The sequence below is a fragment of the Globicephala melas genome, chromosome 2 (assembly GCF_963455315.2).
Source record: "Globicephala melas chromosome 2, mGloMel1.2, whole genome shotgun sequence".
Taxonomy (NCBI): domain Eukaryota; kingdom Metazoa; phylum Chordata; class Mammalia; order Artiodactyla; family Delphinidae; genus Globicephala; species Globicephala melas.
In genome coordinates this window covers 68,330,130-68,350,868 of record NC_083315.2, presented here as the reverse complement: position 1 = coordinate 68,350,868, position 20,739 = coordinate 68,330,130, and the positions used below count along the sequence as shown (strand labels likewise).

The following is a 20,739-nucleotide window of genomic DNA, read 5'->3' as shown; positions in this document are numbered from 1 at the left end:
ACCTGAGGCTGAGAGAGATGGAAGGTTATGGGTTGATAGCTAAAAGGTTTCTTTCTGAGGTAGTGAAAATTCTAAAATTCTGATTCAAAAATTGTGGTTATGGTTGCATAACTTTGTAAATACACTAAAAACTACTGAATTGTACACTCTAAATGGGTGAAATGTATGGTATATGAATTATATTTCAGTGAAGCTGCTACACAAAAAATCAGCTTTCCATAGTTTCTACTGGAACACTAAGCTAGAGGCTCTCTGGGGGTTTCAGGCACCATCGAAACAGAAACAGATTCAGAGATGTCAAGAGTGTTCTCAACTGACAGCCTTCAGGCAGCACGTGGATGGGATACCCCAAAGAACAGTGACTACTCCATAAGCTTCTTGACTCACTTCTCCAACTCCAGGTTCTCTCATACACTCTGCTGACAAATGAATGAATCTTCCTCCAATTAACTTCCTTCTGGAACTATCTGTGTACTCAAGCTGATTCAAAGACTTTCTAATTCAATAGAAAGATCTTCCTGGTTTAGTTTGACATTCAACAGCCCTTACAACACGGCTCCATTTTGCCTTCCCATACTTTTCTTCCCACTGTTTTCCTATACAAACTCTTTGTTTTGCCCACTTTCTTTCTTGGCAATTTATATGGGCACGCAGAATTCCCAGGACCTTAGGAATAAGGTAAACTCAGTTGTTATCAATATCAATAACAGTAAGGTAAAGTATAAACAAAAGGATCATAATCGGTCATCTGTGAGAACATATCAAAGATTCTGTCTATGAATATGTGATGGAGGGTTATGGAATACCTAACACTCCAACTGAAATAACCATGAGTAAATGGAATGTGGTCATAACTCAGTGAGTGGAAACCTGATTGTATATACTTCTTGGAGAAAGCTGGTGAATATAAAGGAGACGGTCAGCCTAAAACATAGAAAAGAGAAGTTTAAAGTGCTAGAGACTAACATTCTCCAGACAGATGCTGAACGTAGGAGATGACTTTATAGTTGCTGGAGAAATACATTCTGCAGTAATGAGGCCTCACAAGGACCTGGATTCATTCACTCATTCAACAGTATTTACTGAGTATCTACTATGTGCTAGGCACCAGTAGAGAACAGGTGTGGTTTCTCCCCTTATAAAGCTGTATGCCACATTGATCAGGCAACCTTCTGAGAACTACTTTGGTTTCCCCAGCATGCTCCCACAGGGAAAGGCAGAGCCCAGGATGAGGGACTAAGCACTGTCATCTCTAAAGAGGATTTCCACTGTAAATTAACGAAGCAGCACACAATAAATGTGTGTCAAAATGCTTTCCAGGGCTTCCTTGGTGGCGCAGTGGTTGAGAGTCTGCCTGCCAATGCAGGGGACACAGGTTCGTGCCCCGGTCCGGGAAGATCCCACATGCCACGGAGAGGTTAGGCCCGTGAGCCATGGCCGCTGAGTCTGCGCGTCCGGAGCCTGTGCTCCGCAACGGGAGAGCCACAACAGTGAGAGGCCCACGTACCGCAAAAAAACACCAAAAAACCCCCCCAAAAAATCTAATAACTACTCCTTTCTCCCAAATTCTGCAAAATGGGCTATTCTACTATCTTACATTTAAGAATAACTTTAGATAATAAGATACTTCATATGTATCACTGGAATAGGAAGAGAACTCACCTTTGTTAAGTGCTATAGGTAGAACCAGATGTCTGGACAGAACAGGGGGACTTGAAATATCAGCTATATCAATAAATCCCACTATTTCCAAATCTGAAAAGAAGGAATCAACATAGAATTAACTCGTAACAAACAATAAATGCTGGAGACGGTGTGGAGAAAAGGGAACCATCCTACACTGTTGGTGGGAATGTACCAATAAACTGGTACAGCCTCTACAGAGAACAGTATGGAGGTTCCTTAAAAAACTAAAAACTGAGCTACCATGTGACCCAGCAATCCCACTCCTGGGCATATATCCGGAGAAATCTGTAAGGATGCATGCACCCCGATGTTCACTGTAGCACTATTTACAATAGCCAGGACATGGAAGCTACCTAAATGTCCATCGACAGAGGAATGGATAAAGAAGATGTGGCACATATATACAATGGAATATTACTCAGCCATAAAAGGAATGAAATAATGCCATTTGCAGTGACATGGGTGGACCCAGAGATTGTCATACAGAGTAAAGTAAGTCAGAAAGAGAAAGAAAAATATCGTAAAATATCACTCGTATGTGGAATCTAGAAAAATGGTACAGGATTTCCCTGGTGTTTCAGGGGTTAAGAATCCACCTGCCAATACAGGGGACATGGGTTCGATCCCTGGTCTGGGAAGATCCCACAGGCCCCGGAGCAACTAAGCCCACGCACCGCAACTACTGAAGCATGCGCGCCTAGAGCCTGTGTTCTGAAATAAGAGAAGCCACCGCAATAAGAAGCCCGCACACCGCAACGAAGAGTAGCTCCCGTTCGCTGCAAGTAGAGAAAGCACATGCCCAGCAACGAAGACCCAATGCATCCAAAAAAAAAGAAAAGAAAAATGGTACAGATGAACTTACTTGCAAAGCAGAAACAGAGACACAGATGTAGAAAACAAACTTATGGTTATCAAGGGGGGAAGGGGGAATGGGATGAACTGGGAGATTGGGATTCACACATATACACTACTGTATATAAAATAGATAACTGGGCTTCTCTGGTGGCGCAGTGGTTGAGAGTCCTCCTGCCGATGCAGGGGAAACGGGTTCGTGCCCCGGTCCGGGAGGATCCCACATGCCGCAGAGCGGCTGGGCCCGTGAGCCATGGCCGCTGAGCCTGCGTGTCCGGAGCCTGTGCTCCACAACGAGAGAGGCCACAACAGTGAGAGGCCCGCGTACCGCAAAAAAAAAAAAAAAAGAAAGAAAAAGATAACTAATGAGAACCTACTGTATAGCACAGGGAACTCTACTCAATGCTCTGTGGTGACCTAAATGGGAAGGAAATCTATAAAAGAGTGGATATATGTGTATGTATAACTGATTCACTTTGCTGTACAGCAGAAACTAACACAACATTGTAAAGCAACTATACTCCAATAAAAATTAATTAAAAACAAAGAATTAATTTGTTATGGGAAAGTACATTATTTTCTATGTACTAGATTTCATAAACACAAGGTTTAGATCGGGAATTCAAATATGATGACTAGGAAGGTTATTAGAAGTTTCTCTGAATGACTCTAATACTTTGCATTTTAAGTAACTAAGAAATTAAGGACAACTGTCTTTTATTTAATGGACTTAAGTTATACGACAAATCAGCTAGACTATTTTTATGAGGCTAGGTCCCCAGCCAAGGCAAAAGCTTAATGGTTAAGTCTCTCTGAATAGTCAGGATGTTCAGGTCACCAGCGGGCGTCATAGTAAAATACTTCCACAACAACTGCAAGCAGCTATGCCTGGAGGGTAAGGCTTTTGCGTTAAAACTGTTTCCCTGAGAAAGAAATACATTCTCTACAAAATCAAGGTAGCAGTGTACATATGACAATGGTTTCTTTGCTTTATAGAAGCTGTATTAAAGACCAAAAGTATTTGTTGAAAATCTAAAATAAGTTAAAAAAAAAAAAGTTGTAACCCAAAGAGTACTTTCTGGAAGTTTTTTCTTTTCTTTTTTTTTTTTTTGCTGTTCGCAGGCCTCTCACTGTTGTGGCCTCTCCCGTTGCAGAGCACAGGCTCCGGACGCGCAGCCTCAGCAGCCATGGCTCACGGGCCCAGCCGCTCCACAGCACGTGGGATCTTCCCGGACCGGGGCACGAACCCATCTCCCCTGCATCGGCAGGCGGACTCTCAACCACTGCGCCACCAGGGAAGCCCTGGAAGTTTTTTCTGATTATATAAGTAGTATAAAAACTTAGAAAACACTAAAAACTGTAAAGAAGAAAAATAAAGTCACTCATCATTCCTCATCAAAGGAAACCTCTATTAATATTTTACTGAATTGCTTTTTAGTCTTTCTTCTAGGCATATACACATTCATATTCTCAAAACAATGTTTTAAAAAATCAGGATCATGGTGAGTATACCATACTTCTTATACATCAGGAAATCTGCTTCTCTGGAGTTTTGCTATCATTACCTTCTTTAGCTGAGTAACGAATGAATCAGCATAAGCAGTTATATATTTTTCATCTGAGTAGAAAAAGGCCTATGTTTTAGTGGTTTAAATATAAGCTATAACAAAAATCTTGGACTAGAAGCTTTTATAAGTTAGTCCATTAAATAAAGGACAATTATCCTTATTTTCTTAGTTACTTAAAATGAAAAGCATTAGAGCCATTCAGAGAACTTCCAATAACCTTCTTAGTCATCATATTTGAATTCCCCACCTAAACACTGCATTTGTGAAATCTAGTACATAGAAAGTAATGTACTTCTGGGAAGAAAAGATCTATTTGAAGTTACTCATCCTAAAAGGGTGGGAGAGAAGTGGAATATAACTGGTTTGAAGGCAACAAAACATTTGGCACACTGCTGTCTAGTCACAATGAAAGAGATGGATGACCTATTTCTAGCAGGAGCAGAAAATAAAGGCACAGAAAACAAAACAGCCTGTGCACAGCCCTTCACTCAAAAACTCCTTAAAGTCTACACACCCAAGAATGAAATGAATTTCCAGCTGTACTTAATTTTAATCATTTAAAAATTTTTTCATTATATCTTTTATTATTAATTAATTAATTAATTTTTGGCTGCTTTGGGTCTTCGCTGTTGCGTGCGGGCTTTCTCTAGTCGCAGTGAGCAGGGTCTGCTCTTTGTTGCGGTGTGCGGGCTTCTTCTCACTGCGGTGGCTTCTCTTGTTGCGGAGCACGGGCTCTAGGCACGCGGGCTTCAGTAGTTGTGGCTCACGGGCTCTAGAGCGCAGGCTCAGTAGTTGCGGCGCATGGGCTTGGTTGCTCCACAGCATGTGGGATCTTCCCAGACCAGCGCTCGAACCCGTGTTCCCTGCACTGGCAGGCGGGTTCTTAACCACTGCGTCACCAGGGAAGTCCAATTTTAATCATTTGTTGATTGAACAATTACCTAGTGAACATCTACTAAGCATCAGACACTAAGCCAGGCACTGAGGGTGTGCAGTGGTGACTCGAAACAGTGATGGTTAAACATATACCCACCACTCAAGGAGTCCACCTGCCAATATGAGACAACTCTCTTCTCTACCACCCCTTGTTACTTTTGATTATTGGCTTTGCCAATTTAACCTAAGCATAGCACTGGCAACATGGTAGAAGCCATAACACATTGCTTTCTTTTAGTCATAATACAAGCTGCAGGATTAGAGGGGTACAATATATCACAACTGAGACCTGAGAGACCATCATTTCTCCTAGAGATTCCACTCACCTAGCCAATAAGAACTAGAGGAAGTGACTTGTCCAGGGTCACAGAGGAAAAGTCACACAGCCAAGTCTAAAAGCTAGCTCTTCATATATGACCTTAATAATGACGCTAATCCGTCTTACTATCTCTATTAAGAACTACCTCAAGGATTTCAATGCTAGTGAATCTGGCCCTGGTTTCCAACTCTAGTAACTTGTGGTTATAATCATCTAGGATCAGAGATTAACTCATGACCTCACCACGGAAGACTACTAATCTGCCACCCCTTAGGCAATGCAACCTCCCATCCAAAGTATACTGGCATTTCTTTTCAACCCTCCTGGAGAGAGGAGAGTAAAAGTCAGAAGTTAGAAGAAAGTAGGGATAACAGAAGAACTAAGAATGAAGTATAAAAAAAGTTACCTGTGTTAATGACTTTAGGGATAGGATCGATTTCCTCGTCTACAACAAAAGGTTCTGGCCTGGGGAAGACTTGCACATCAGCGGTTAGGTGGCCACACTTGAGAACAGCATGGAAAGGTGTATATGCCAGATCTATCAGTTTTCTAGAATATGATGATTATTTGTTACAGAAAGAGTAATATGATACGTATAATTTTTTTCAAGTAATCTTTTTAAGATGTCAAGTTTGTTTTCCCTTCAAGTTGATTCCAAAGCTATGATCTGACCATTTGTGAAACAGAACAAAATCTGATATTTTTGGTGAGGAAATTTCAATTCTGAAAAGCTCAAAAGCAGTTAAATCTTTGAAATTGCTGTCATTGTAAGGAAGTCAATACCTATAGACATTATAGATTTAGTCATGCTTAATTTAAAAGGGAGTCAACACCTAAAAATCACTACTACCAATCATTTTATCTGAAAAATGTGCAACTTGGGGAAAATGAAATGACACAACTAGAAACAGTAAAATAGATACTATTGTCTGACATCAAATTATAATGCTGGATTGTAAGAAGGCAAAAAAGTATATACTCACCCAAACATAGACTGTACATTTTTCAAGCACAGGGGGCCATCAATAGTAAAAATCTGCCCTTCACCATTGTTTAAATCTATAAGACGTTCAAGGCAATCCAAGGAATCAGTGCTCTGAAGCTACAAAGCAAAACAGATGACTCTTTTAAAGTGGCATAAAATGCCAGATTGTTATCAGTACACTAAGGTCACAAAACGAAGATGATTTTTTTTAACAATGTGAGAAGGAAAATAACTAACAATTTTGACTCAAGGTTACCAAAGAGGAATGTTATATAAAATTATACCAGTAGAGCTATTTCATTCCAAGTAGTTTTGCAAAGATTCAGAGGTGACCACAGTTGGTATTCACATAGCACCTTCCCTTCCAAGTGTTTCTAACATATTTTGGTAAGAACCATCATTATTTATATTTTAAAGATAGAAAAACTGAGGTGAAGAAAAGTTAAATAACTTTCCAAAATAAATGGGAAAACCAGGAGATAAGAGTTTAATAAAACATACATCAGAGTAATGTTACTTAACAACAACAAAAAATCAAAGCACACTTCTGTCAACATTTCTGGTGTGATGGACATAAGAATTCCTAAGTGAGGGAAACACCTAACACCAAAAAGAACATTCTGACTCTGTAGCATCTGAAGAATCTTTGTGGGAAGTAGGACGGATAACAACTCCAGCTATGTTTCCTGAGATGTGGCAACACTCTGCTTTCAGAAAGCATTTGAGACATAGAGTCTTTTCAAATATAATCAGTAATTAGTGTCAGTTGAAACAATGGAGTTCAATGTTATACTATAGGCATGCCTCATTTATTGAGTTTCGCAGATATTGCCTTTTTTTTTAAACAAAGGTCTGTGGCAAACCTGTGTCAAGCAATTTTATTGGCACAATTTTTCCACAGGATTTCCTCACTTTGTCTCTGTGTCACATTTTGGTAATTCTCGCAATATTTCAAACCCTCCACCAGCAAAAAGATTACAACTTGTTGAAGGCTCAGATGATGGTTAGCACTCTTTGGCAATAAAATATTTTTAAAATAAGGTATGTACATTGGTTTTTTTTAGACAGTGCTATTTATTGCACTCTTAATAGACAACAGTATAGTACAAACAAAGCTTTTTTTATATGCACTGGGAAAAAAAGAAATTAATGCGACTTGCTTTATTGTGATCCCCGCTTTATAGTGGTGGTCTGGAATGGAACCTGCAATATCTCCGACACATGCCTGTATATGTAATATAATATTAATGGAATATACTAAAAAATATATTCCATTTCTGAGTCCTAAAATGTATCTAATCAAACTAAAAAGAACTTAGTAAAAAGCATTACCTCCTCCAGATTTGCCATGCACATGATGTATAACTTAGATGGGAAAGGAAAAGGTAGTGGGAACCTGTTGCTCTCACTGCGTTGGCTGTGAGTAGCTAGGGAGTGCCGCAGTGACCCTCTACCAATGCCAAGACAGCCATCTGTCACCAGAACAACCTGTTTGCAAAAAGGGAGAGGAGTTTTGTACATGAAATAACATATTTATTTAAAGCAGTCTCATTTGGCAATGTTTTCATTTCTCCCTAATTGCATTTACACTGAAAAATGTACCTCTGCAGGAATACAAACAAAGATGTGAATAAATCTCAACAACATTTGTCAAGTGAAAGATGACAGACACATTGTATTGATACGATTCTACACATATATATTAAGTTCAGACCACGTAAAACAAAACTAAGATAAATCAAATAGGGGTTGTGGGGTGATACTGAGTAGAAAGGGGCATGAGAAAACTCTGTAGGTTAATGGAAATGTTCTATATCTTAACTGGAGGAGTGGTTACATAGGTATATACATTTGTGAAAACTCAGTAAACTGTATACTTAAGATCTATGCATTTTACTGTATTTTATCTTATTAAACCTTTAAAAAAGCACCTACCTATGAACACTTAAAAAAAAGACAAAACCATTCATAACCAATTCTTACTTAATTGTATTAAAACTAGAACGCTATCTCTTAGAGAAGGAGTTGGCACCTAAGACACTGGTGTCAAAAATGGCATAAAGGGTACTTCCCTGGTGGTCTAGCGGTAAAGAATCTGCCTTCCAATGCAGGGGACACAGGTTCGATCCCTGGTTGGGGAACTAAGATCCCACATGCCCTGGGGCAACTAAGCTCACGTGCCCTGGAGCCTACGCACCACAAAGAGAGAGAGAAAACTTGCATACCACAACTAGAGAGAGGCCTGCGCACCGCAACAAAAAGATCCCGCATGCTGCAACTAAGACCTGAAGCAGCAGAAAAAGAAAAAAAGAAAAAAAGAAAAAAAATGGCATAAGGACCTATTTTACGTGTGTCCCTAGGAAATACCAGCACAGAAGTCTGAAGACTGAACCTTGACACTTTATTTTCAAAGATGACAAACTTTACCTACCCCTGCTCAACTAAAATGACAACTGCATTAAATATGTATTTATAAAAGCCATTTAACCAGACATGGACAAGACCTTTAAAATGCATTCTTAATCAACCGATAATTTTTAAAAGCCTTCAAAACATACCAACAATAGACATTAGTTACAAATCATTTTCCTTTTCCTCACTGTTTAATGCAGTCCTTGGGAAGTCCTGGGTGGACTTCCCAAGCAATCCAGGGGAGGATTGTTTTTGCTCTCCCTAGCCTAGCCTAGTAACTTAACAATAACAAACCAGTAAGTCAGTATTAGGTGGTTGCACCATGTGAAGTGCCAAGACTGACACTTACTTCTAAAGCCCAAGAATGCTTAATAGAGGTCCCCTGGAGAGATGTCATCTCTTAGGAAGACAGTCAAGGCAAATCCCTCTTCTAGGTACCAACAATTGCTACATAATGATTTACTTCTGCCACTAGCTTTTTCAGATGCTGTGTGATAATGAAATATTTCTTGTAATGTCAAAATGAGACAGACTTTACTCAGATAATGAAAACACAGTCCAGCTCTTTAAAAACTTGGTTAAAAACATTCCACATTAAAACAAATCTGTTTGATAGTAACTGATTATAAAAACAATCACTAATAACGTCCACCGTGTTTTGGACCTGGTTCACCCCAAAACTCACCAAGCAAGTCTAAGTGGATCCAGGCCCAGCTCCTTCCCCTCAGGGTACAGTATATCTCAAATTCAGATTTCTCCTTTTTTGCAAAGGAAGAAAAAAATATTAAAAGGCAGAAGTCTGCATGGTGCACAAGGTCTGGCTCTTATGTGTTTTCTGAGTTTCTTCTCTAAAACCACTGAAGAAGTAGCAAATGAAACTGTGCTACCTGCTAGCTTCCAGTTCAGAAGATATTGACAACAAAACTTCACTTATTCTTTATATTGCTAGGAAATTAGACAGTCTGTATGCATGGTTTTATGAACTAATGTTTATGAAGCAAGGTGACAAAGGTTTTTATTTCTGAAAGGAAACTGATCAAAAGGTATTTACTGGCTTTTTTAGCAAGTGTCCACTAAAGTGATCTGATTTTTAACCTTTTAGTAGTAGCTCAGGGTCTTCACTAACCCATGAGTTCATACTGTATAAAATAACTCAACTACCTGAGTAAGAAAAAACAGTAAGAAAAAACAAAAAAGCTTAAAAAAAAAAAAGCTGGGTTTATTGAGATATATTTCATAAGCAACAAAATTCACCCTTTTTAGTATATAGTTCTATGAGTTCTGACAAATGCATTCAGTGATGTAACCACTTCTACTATCAAGATACAGACCAGTTCCATCACTTCTCATATTCCCTCATGTTTTATTTGGGTCAGCCCCTAACCTTTCCTCACCACAAGGCAGCCACAATCTTATACTTATTTAAAAAACAAATATCGGTGATGCTACTGACACTACTGAGGAATCCCGTATTTGACCCTATAATAAAAAATCATATACTATGGCCCACTGCTTGTTTCTGTAAATAAAGTTTTACTGGAACAGAGCCATGCCCATTTATTTACTTATTACCTGTGACTGCTTTCATGCTATGACAACAGAGTTGAGGAGTTGCCACTGACACCCGCAAAGCCTAAAATACGGAAAAAGTTTGCTGATTCCTGTTGTAGACTATTATGATTTTCCTTTTAGCAACTTTTCTGTTTTCTCCTTTAAAATATGCTACCACTTCTCAAAGAACCTGTTTATAGCAAACTTCCAATTGCTACAACTCTGCTCTGATTTGATCCTATATGTGGACCTATTGTGGACTCTTAAGGAAAGGGCAACAGATTTTATGACATACACCTCACTTTTTAGACAACCCAGGTAGTTGAGAAGGTTAAAAGTCTGCTGAATAAATGCTACACTGGAATAATGAAGATAGACTATATTGTACTGATGTTTACAATTATATCACTCAAAATTATAATCGCCCCTTCCAGGGGGTGTTCTAAAATTCCACTGTGAGCCCTTTGTGTTTTATACAAACAATGCTAGTTTGAGGTAAGTCAATTTACTAGGAGGATGCTTTCCTTAAGGCATATTTGTGCTGCTTTCTGAATATATTAGTGTTGATTTAGTGCCTTCTTTTAAAAAGATACCAAAAGTGTATAATACAGTTTGTGGAAATTACAATGTATGCTGTGTCAGAGCCTGAACAAAAATGAAGCGCCTCAGTGGTTAATGATTTTAACTTAGGGCAAAGAAAAAGAATTGATCATTACCTGACAAGGAATTGCACCACCCCATTCTTGCTGAACGATATTGCAAACACCAACTAATGCAGACTCCAAGCAGGTTTTATCATAATCATCCATATTACTTAGTGCTTCCTGATTGAATGAAAGATAAAATTGCTCATTATTATTTACTGTTTTAATTTGTTACCAGAAAAAAACATAAACTGTTCAAAGCATGAATGTTACACAGGGGACACTGTGTTTCTGAGAGCCCAAATCATACGTTCTTAAAGAAAAATGGTAAAAAAGATTTCCTCAACTATAAAGGATGATTAAAAGAGCTTCCCTGGGCTTCCCTGGTGGCTCAGTGGTTGAGAGTCTGCCTGCCGATGCAGGGTACATGGGTTCGTGCCCTGGTCCGGGAAGATCCCACATGCCGCAGAGCGGCTGGGCCCGTGAGCCATGGCCACTGAGCCTGCACGTCCGGAGCCTGTGCTCTGCAACGGGAGAGGCCACACAGTGAGAGGCCCGCGTACCACCACAAAAAAAAAAAAAAAAAAGAGCTTCCCTTTATTCTGTTCTCTCATCAGGTGAGAGTGAATTGTCCATCAAGTTCATATCTTTATTAAGTGGACCTTGAAAGAAATAATTAAAATGAAAAACGTTTGAAGACATCACAAAAATAATGACAAAATTTACTGAATACTATCATCATTCTAGGCATTTTACATGCATTTAATCATGACAACATCCTATAACGCAGTGGTCCCCAACCTTTTTGGTCAGGCACCAGTTTCGTGGAAGACGGTTTTTCCAGACGGGGGGTGGGTGGGGCGGGGCAGGGGATGGTTAAGGCGGTAATGTGAGAGATGGGGAGCAGCAGATGAAGCTTTGCTGGCTGCCCACTCCTCACCTCCCGCTGTGTGGCTGGGGGTGGGGGTTGGGGACCCCTGCTATAAGGTATAGATAATGAATCTATTTTTATTTTCTTTATTTAAAAAAAATTTCATTTATTTATTTTTGGCTGCGTTGGGTCTTCGTTGCTGTGCACGGACTTTCTCTAGTTGTGGTGAGCGGGGGCTACTCTTTGTTGCGGTGTGCAGGCTTCTCATTGCGGTGGCTTCTCTTGTTGCGGAGCACGGGCTCTAGGTGTGTGGGCTTCAGTAGTTGTGGCAAGCAGGCTTCAGTAGTTGTGGCATGCAGGCTTCAGTAGTTGTGGCTCACGGGCTCTAGAGCGCAGGCTCAGTAGTTGTGGCACACGGGCTTAGCTGGTCTGCGGCATGTGGGATCTTCCCGGACCAGGGCTCGAACCCGTGTCCCCTGCATTGGCAGGCGGATTCTTAACCACTGCGTCACCAGGGAAGCCCAATTAACCTATTTTTAAAATAAGGAAACTGAGGTACAAAACGATTAGGTCACTTTCCCAGGTCTTACACCTAGAAGTGGCAGAATCTAGATTTGAACCCAGTCAGTCAGACTCCAGGACTCAACCATTACTCTTCACTACCTATATAGCAATTCTTTAAATTTCAGAACTGCTGAACATCCAAGATTCTTAGTTTACTCATCTATAAGAAATCCAGTGCAATTAAAAAATGAAAAAAAAAAAAAGCTTTTGAGTCACTTAAAAAAATGTGAGATAGGGACTTCCTTGGTGGTCCAGTGGGTAAGACTCCATGCTCCCAATGCAGGGGGCCTGGGTTCGACCTCTGGTCAGAGAACTAGATCCCACATTCATGCTGTAACTAAGAGTTCACATGCCGCAACTAAGAGTCCACACGCCAAAACTAAGAAGCCCACATGCTGCAACTGAGACTCTGCATTCCACAACTAAGGGTCTGCATGCTGCAACTGAAAGTTCACATGCTGCAACTAAGACCTGGTGCAGCCAAAATAAATAAATAGATTTTTTTAAAAAATGTGAGATAATAAATGATTTAACAAAATTTTATTATTTATATTTTAAAAAGCAAACTATACTGATCCTGGATTTCTAAACTGCCTAGCAACTATTAAACTGTTCATTTTAATTCCACAAACTCTTACTGACTGCTCACTATGGGCAAGGAACTGTGCTAGGTATTGTTGGAAATAGTAATAATTTAGAGATGTTGTCAGAAAGTAATTCTTTGGCATATCACAGACAACACCTTTGGAAGGTAACACCTATCAATCAAGGTTTTAAAATGATTTCTTGGCATCTGTAAATCAAAGGCTATTTATTGCGGAGGAAATATACTCCTGAATTACTCTAGAATAAGGATTTTATAAGGAAGGACTATTTTTCTTTTTTTAAAATTTATTTATTTTTGGCTGTGTTGGGTCTTCATTGCTGCATGTGGGGTTTCTCTAGTTGCAGCAAGCGGTGGCTACTCTTTGTTGTGGTGCATGGGTTTCTCCTTGCGGTGGCTTTTCTCGTTGCGTAGCACGGGCTCTAGGTGCATGGGCTCAGTAGCTGTGGCTTGCAGGCTCAGTAGTTGTGCCGCATGGGCTTAGTTGCTCCACGGTATGTGGGATCTTCTCGGACCAGGGCTCAAACCCGTGTCCCTTGCATTGGTAGGCGGATTCTTAATCACTGAGCCACCAGGGAAGTCCCTGGAAGGACTGTTTTTCATCTCAAGTTTTATAGAAAAGTAGAAAAGTGTTGAACCTAAAGATCCTGAACTTTAGGGAACAGGGCACTACATCCTGAGATGCTCCCCTCCCACAGAGAATTCCAGAAAACCAAAAGAGGAGGCTACAGCAACAACTCACAGCTCTAACTCATAGCTCTACCAAAGGCAGAAGGCCTACTAATTATGAATCTTTGTTTTACAGTTATACTCAGATATTATACCCATAGACTTATCTTTAAATAATTCCAGTTCTAAATATTCAGTGCAATATGATAATACTGTTTTCCTTCCTATAAATTGGGCCCAGTACATACAATAACTCATTCCTTTTTGTACCTGTAGGGTGTTATAATCTCTTGTGAAGGGAACCATCAATTCCCAGAGTGATGAAAAAACCACCAGGGCTGTAAACTCAAGCTTGTAATTTGTGGCCATGTGTTCAAACAGCATTGTCAAACCATGGGCTGCCAGGTGCTTGCGCTGATATTCCTCGGACCCCTCGATAGACACAGGTCGGGTCATGGAAAGGGATACGTCCATTACCACCACCGTAGGCATGATGAAAGTGATCCCAGTGTTCCCAGTCAGAATGTAAACAGATAGCTATAGATAGAGAAATGCTGTAGAAAATAAATATGATTAGGTCTTGCATGTCATGGAGAGAAAAAAGTATTTTTTTAATCATAATTTTAACCTAACTTTCCAGAAATAAGTGAAGGCAAACCCCATCTAAGTGGAGGTGAGGACAAATCTGCAGGGAATTCAGTGGGAGGGAAGCAAGCAGCTTAGTTCACTGTGAGGACCACTCCTAGAATCACCCACTAAATGGCCATAAATCAAGGACCATCTTAAATGTTTCTAGTAAAAACAAAATAAAACAAAATATTAAATTCAGGGAGCTCTTGAGTTGAATACTTTCAAATCTTACACAACTTAATATAACAAACACTCCTACATCACCTCTCCGACACTTAATTTACTAAAGAACATTTCTAGTTGTCTTATGGTGGTACTTTTTGACAATCAACCATTCTTTTTGGGCACCATCACTATCTTACTCAATACAGCAGTATTTGGGCAAGTGTTTGCTGAATTATCTTGTTGCCTAATGTCCTTTTTAAAAAAATTAAAATGAACGCAAAATATAAAAACAAAAAGTCGGGCTTCCCTGGTGGCACAGTAGTTAAGAATCTGCCTGCCAATGGAGGGGACACAGGTTCGAGCCCTGGTCCGGGAAGATCCCACATGCCGCAGAGCAACTAAGCCTGTGCACCACAACTACTGAGCCTGTGCTCTAGAGCCCATGAGCCACAGATACTGAGCCCAGGTGCCACAACTACTGAAGCCCATGCGCCTACAGCCCGTGCTCCGCAACGAGAAGCTACCGCAATGAGAAGCCCGCGCACCGCAACGAAGAGTAGCCCCCACGGGCCGAAACGAGAGAAAAGCCTGCACGCAGCAACGAAGACCCAACGCAACCAAAAATAAATAAATAAAATAATAAAATAAAATAAATTATTTAAAAAAAAAGAAAAGGCTGGTAAAGTCATAGTCCAAATTAGACAAAGCTGGAAATCATTAAGCATGACAAAAACAACAAACTGCTAGCCTCAGTAGTACTCACTGCAGATAAACGAGGCAACAGCTCTTTAACTATGAAGGAAAAGAGCAAAATTAAAGAATATGTATGACAGCTGGCAGTATCTCTTGAAACTGTATAAAAGTCAAAATGTAGAAGAAATGGAGAAAACAAAGAGCTTTTAAAATTATGGATTGAGAATTAGCATGAAGAAAACATTTCTGTGCTCAAAAATAAAGAAAAAAGTTCCCAGATATACAGATCTGCTCTTGCTGCTGCTGCTACTCTATTATTAAGCAAACTATAGTCTACTCACACAATTAAATATCATATAGCTATAAATAAATCATACATATACAGATATCAGAAATATTTATATAGTATTAGTAACTGAGAAAAGCAGGTCACAGGCCTGTAATGTATACACCGATTACAACTTCATAAAAATCATACTGCATATATTGCATATATACAATTTTGCATATATACAATTAGAGAACACTCAGGATGGACATAAACAAGTTAGAAAATTTAATGTTCACTAATTTCTTTTTTGGAACTTACTTCAAAACACTTAACAGTGGCCAGAGGGCTTGTTTTAGTACAGTGTCCAACTGCAAACGTGTGCTATTCTAAAATTCCATTTGTAAGTAGGCTGTTGGGAACTCTGAGCATATTGCCTCACAGAAACAATGTTATAAATGGGGATCAGGGACTCATGTCAAGTAGGAAAAGCCTTTTTACCACATAATGGCCTTTCAAATACAAATGCCTCATGTATCCAACATCGATAAAGACTAAAGGAGATATATAAATTACTCTTCCAGACTGCTTTCCAAAATGTTTAACCATTTTGATAGAAAAAAACTAAAATGTGGGATTCCCTGGTGGTGCAGTGGTTTAAGAATCTGCCTGCCAATGCAGGGGACACGGATTCGAGCCCTGGTCTGGGAAGATCCCACATGCCGCGGAGTAACTAAGCCCGCGCACCATAACTACTGAGCCTGCGCTCTAGAGCTCGCAAGCCACAACTACTGAGCCCACGTGCCACAACTACTGAAGCCCGCACACCTAGAGTCCGTGCTCCACAACGAGAAGCCACCGCAATGAGAAGCTTGCGCACCGCAACCAGTGGCCCCACTCTTCACAACCAGAGAAAAGCCGATGCACAGCAACGAAGACCCAACGCAGCCAAAAATAAATAAAATAAATTTATTTTTTAAAAAAACCAAGGGGCTTCCCTGGTGGCGCAGTGGTTGAGAGTCCGCCTGCCGATGCAGGGGACACAGGTTCGTGCCCCGGTCTGGGCAGATCCCACGTGCCGCGGAACAGCTGGGCCCGTGAGCCATGGCCGCTGAGTCTGCGCGTCCGCGTCCGGAGCCCGTGCTCCGCAACGGGAGAGGCCACAACAGTGAGAGGCCCGCGGACCGAAAAAACAAACAAACAAACAAACAAAAAACCCCAAAATGTGCATCCTTATTCTGCGCCTCATTAAGCACAGCATGTTAAACATAATTCACTCTGACTTAGCATCACAACTCTGAACACCAATACTGCCCAGCACGCTGCTGCCCTCATGTTTTAATTTATACCAGCATTCTCCCAAGTGTGTGCTGCACAACACTGCCCTGGAGGGATGCGCCAAGAAAAATGAGTTCAGGTCTTATTAAAGACACTGAGAAGCTCTATAGCAAAGAATCCAGTTTGTTAACTCTGTGTTTCCCATTTAACCCTTCTCTGATCATTAGCTGATGCCATGGAACAAGTATATAGAACATACCCAGAAACACTGCCTTGTACTCAAGGGATCCAGGCTGTTGTGTTCTGTTTTGGTGCCTCCTCTTTGTAACTAAGTTTTGGACCATCATTTTGCATCCCACTTTTCTCTGTAATCATCCTCCCTCTTTCCGATTTGTTGCTTTTTGGCTACTATGAGCTGGAAAGCCAGGTAATCCAGCCTGCTAAAACTGTGTCCGAAGTCAAAGTTAACAGGCTCTGAGAGCCTGTGAGTTTCTTCTGCTGTCACGTGCATGTGCTTAGGCATTATCAACTTGGTGCTATTTCATCTACTCAGTCTTTCCAGACCCTTTCTGGGTCTCAGCTGTGTTGTTCAAGAAGTGAGGTCCTGTGCAATACTGGTTCAACTACACTACATTAGACGATAAGCTCAACAAGAGCAAGGACAGTGTGAGATTCTGCCCACCAATGTCTCCTCAGAACCTATCACAGCAGTGGGCACACAGTATGTACTTGACAAATACTTGATAATGACAAGTAAACTACCTCTCAGCACCAGATGTAACATTAATTTTTTGGCAAAACACATTACAAATTTTAACTCTGGACACCAGAAACACACTTCCTCCTCTCCTCGTTCAAGCAGAGATATCAGGAACTCCTATGCCTCTACCCACGTATAGAGTTTATCCAGCTCCTATGGTATTCCCATTCAGGCACAGAGGTCTTTACGTTACTGAAAGCTGGGGATGCGGAGTACTGGCCTCATCTCTTAGGAGAATGAGAATCAGGATACACAGATTTAGATCATATATAAGAAAGCATTTCCAGCTCATGAAATCTTCTGTAACACTGGAATGGGTGACCATAGCTGGCAGGATTGCATTCTGGGAAGACACTTATGGAGCTGGCTCTTTCTTCAGACTGATGCATTTGTGTCCACCCCCAAACACACCTTCCTAACAATGGCAAAGTCATGGGAAACCAATTTAGAACTCAGGTTGTCAGCACAGAAGTAAAAGATGGATGGATGTTCTTGAAGGGTGGTTCACTCAAGTAGCCTAGGCCTGATTAAAAAAAAAAAAAAATCCCTGCCCACACAGTCCAGCAATTTTGTGAAAACACCATGTTACTTCTCTCTTGGGTTGATTCTTACCCTAAGGTCCTCCACCCCACCCCCATAGCCTTCTCGTAAGTACAGTTTACATACAATGCTTAAGACAACTAGTGGTCTTCTTTTCTCAAGTAGCCCTCAGCCCCTTGATTTGGTCATCTCCATTAGCTACACATTTATAATTCTTCCCAGAAGGAGACAATTGGCTCGTTCATAAAGAAGTGATTCTGAGGAGTATCGCTCTTAAAGCGTGATTCCACTCGAATTTCTAGGGATCCGCTAACCTACTCTTAAGTTTGTCTGTTGGCCTCACATCTCTTGCCCGGATGAGTCCCCTCCACCGTTCTCGTTACAACTTCACCTCTAAAGTGCCAACCTGTAAACACAGAACTCCTGCATTTGGATCGCGTCTGCCTGGGGATGTATTTTTACCTTAAAATCAGTCAAAAATCTTTAAGATCTGGAAGTCTCTTATGGGAAGAGGAGGCGAAGGGGGCCTGGGTAAGGGGCCGACATCGTGGTGCTTGTGCGGAGCTCTGGCGCGGCAGAGCGAAGGGAGAACGAAGGCAGTGGCCCGGAACTGGCGCCGCAGAGACGGCGCGGGGCGGCCACCTCGGCGGCGGAAAGGCCGGGGGTCGGCCCCGCGTTGTTTCCCGCCGCCGACCCCTTCTCCTGCAGCTCCAACAAGCAATCCAAGACAGCCTACGGTCTCCAGCGCCCTCTACTCACCCCGCGCCCATCACCGGTACGGTCCGTCACCAAACCCTTTCCGCCTGCGCGCCGCAGCCGGAAGTATATGGCCGCGCGACGAAACGGAACTCGGCGCCGGGTGTTCGCTAGGCGCTTGGGGCGGGGCTTTAAGGACGTCGTGGGCGGGGCGTTGACTCAGCGGAGAAGCTTCCCGGAGCGTCTTACTCAGCGCTTCTCTTCGCAGCGTTTTGTTTGCGGCCAGCGCCACGACCCCACTCCCCACGTAGTCCCCAACTGCGCCGGGCCCCAGCTGTGTTCGCCTCTTCTCTCCCTTCTCGTTCTCGGGCTTTTTCTTATTTGTTTCTGGCCTCCTGCCCACCTGCCTCTCGTTGGCCCGTGGGCCTCACCTGTCTGGGTAACCCCGTGACCAATTCACACTGCCTCCTCACTCACCTGGGCTCGTTGGTGCACCAGCCTGACCCTCGCTGATATTTGCCCCTCTTCCCCGTCCCTCTTCAGACCCCTCCTCTGAACTAGTTGCCAGAATCCTCTTCCTACTCTATAAATTGTAATTCCTGCCTGAGGAGTGCTCATACTGAGCATGCTGTGTATTTTTCGTAGCTGACGTGAGCCAGTTTCCACGGCAAGGCTTTCCCTCTTGGTCTCCTCAGCCCGGATGCTCACTTTATCCCCGAACCCTTTGAGGGAAGTAGAGGGAGGGTTCAGTCAGTTCCCCTGCCTTGGCCAAGGTGCGCTGCTGAGGGATTTGCACTTAGGCTTTCCTGTGAGTCATCATGGGCCCTCGCGTACCTCACCTCTCGCCACTTGGTGTCCCCATAGCAGCCTGTGCCTTAGCGAGGTCCTTGAGGGGACAAGGAGTGACTTGCTTTCTAACCTCTTAGAGAGCTAGCAAATACCAGCTAGAGGTAGGCCTGAATGGATGCCAGCAGGCCCCTGGGTAGTTATGGTTCAAAAAACAATGCTGGACCACATAGGTTACAAGTGGGAACAGAAAGGCCCCTAGAAGGCTTTAGGCCTTTGCCTCCTTTTCTTTTGGTTGGTGGGAGGGGGCGAGGTAGGAGGTGGGTCAAGGAGGGAGGATGCTTTGAACCGAACAACTGAGTCTGTCTGACTTGTTCTGTGGGAGAGTGTGGGCTCCAGTTGCTTGTAGTTCTTTCCTGTCCCCTCCTTATATCAGAGGTGGCAGAGGAAGGCACATCACTCCATGGGAATGACCCTGTCAGCATCAGGGCCCAGGGGCAGGCAGACTGCCCTATTTGCTTCAGAACTTCTCTCCCCAACGTGGCTGGTTTCACCATCTCAAGACCCTTTTATACTTGAGCAGGCACTGGAATCTAGGTAAGTAAGGCTGCATTCTGATTACTTCGTTGTAGTTTCTTATTCTTTCCCTAGTGGGAGGAATGTGGCCAAGAACGTGTGGGCAAGGGAATTTTCGAGCTACCCCTAATGTGATGATGACTTAGCCCTGCGGTCACTGTTCTCCTGGTAGTTCCAGCTCAGCTCCATGGACTGATTCATTACCTTACCCAGTCCTAAAGATTAAGTTTATTAGCTTGCTGATGGGTGATCACATCTTCTACTTCTTCTGAATACAGGCTTTCAGGACACCAGGGAAGCAAAAGGCAATCGATTAAAACTGATGATAAAAGGTAGGACTACCAAGAGGACCACATCATTTAGGGCAACTGGTAAGTGCTTTTGTTTTTGTTTTTTAATTCTTAGTAGAATCCCATTAAAAATCAAAAGGTTGTTGAGTGAATATAAAATTCAGAGAACATTAGCACAAAGAGTTAGAAGGTCTTAAAGGAGAGGTCTTTCAAGCCATAGCTGGCTAATAAATTTCTTTTTCCCACTCAAGAGACCCTTAGCATTTGCATGTTTCCACACATACATTAAAGGAAATCGGTAAACAAGTTCCTTTGCATAATCTATCATTCCCTTTATTTTTTCCTGCTTTGAAACAGTAGACAGCTGTCACAGAGGCTTTGAAAGGGAGAGTGATT

At 41.9% G+C, this 20,739-nt stretch overlaps 1 protein-coding gene across 4 annotated transcripts in view; it reads right to left on the bottom strand.

Annotated features, from left to right (window-relative positions):
• Nucleotides 1-18,872, bottom strand: part of INTS14 (integrator complex subunit 14) — a 43,033-nt gene extending 24,161 nt beyond the window's left edge. For 3 of the 4 annotated variants that reach the window (XM_030875227.3, XM_070044891.1, XM_070044892.1), the window contains exons 1-7: nucleotides 18,755-18,872; nucleotides 13,932-14,215; nucleotides 11,026-11,133; nucleotides 7,679-7,834; nucleotides 6,345-6,463; nucleotides 5,768-5,910; nucleotides 1,663-1,755 (exon numbers count right to left, since the gene is read on the bottom strand). In XM_030875227.3, coding sequence (XP_030731087.1) covers nucleotides 1,663-1,755; nucleotides 5,768-5,910; nucleotides 6,345-6,463; nucleotides 7,679-7,834; nucleotides 11,026-11,133; nucleotides 13,932-14,153 — 841 coding nt within the window. In that variant the 5' untranslated portion in view covers nucleotides 14,154-14,215; nucleotides 18,755-18,872. The other variant, XM_070044890.1, reaches the window with a different exon arrangement.
• Nucleotides 18,873-20,739: the final 1,867 nt, after the last annotated feature.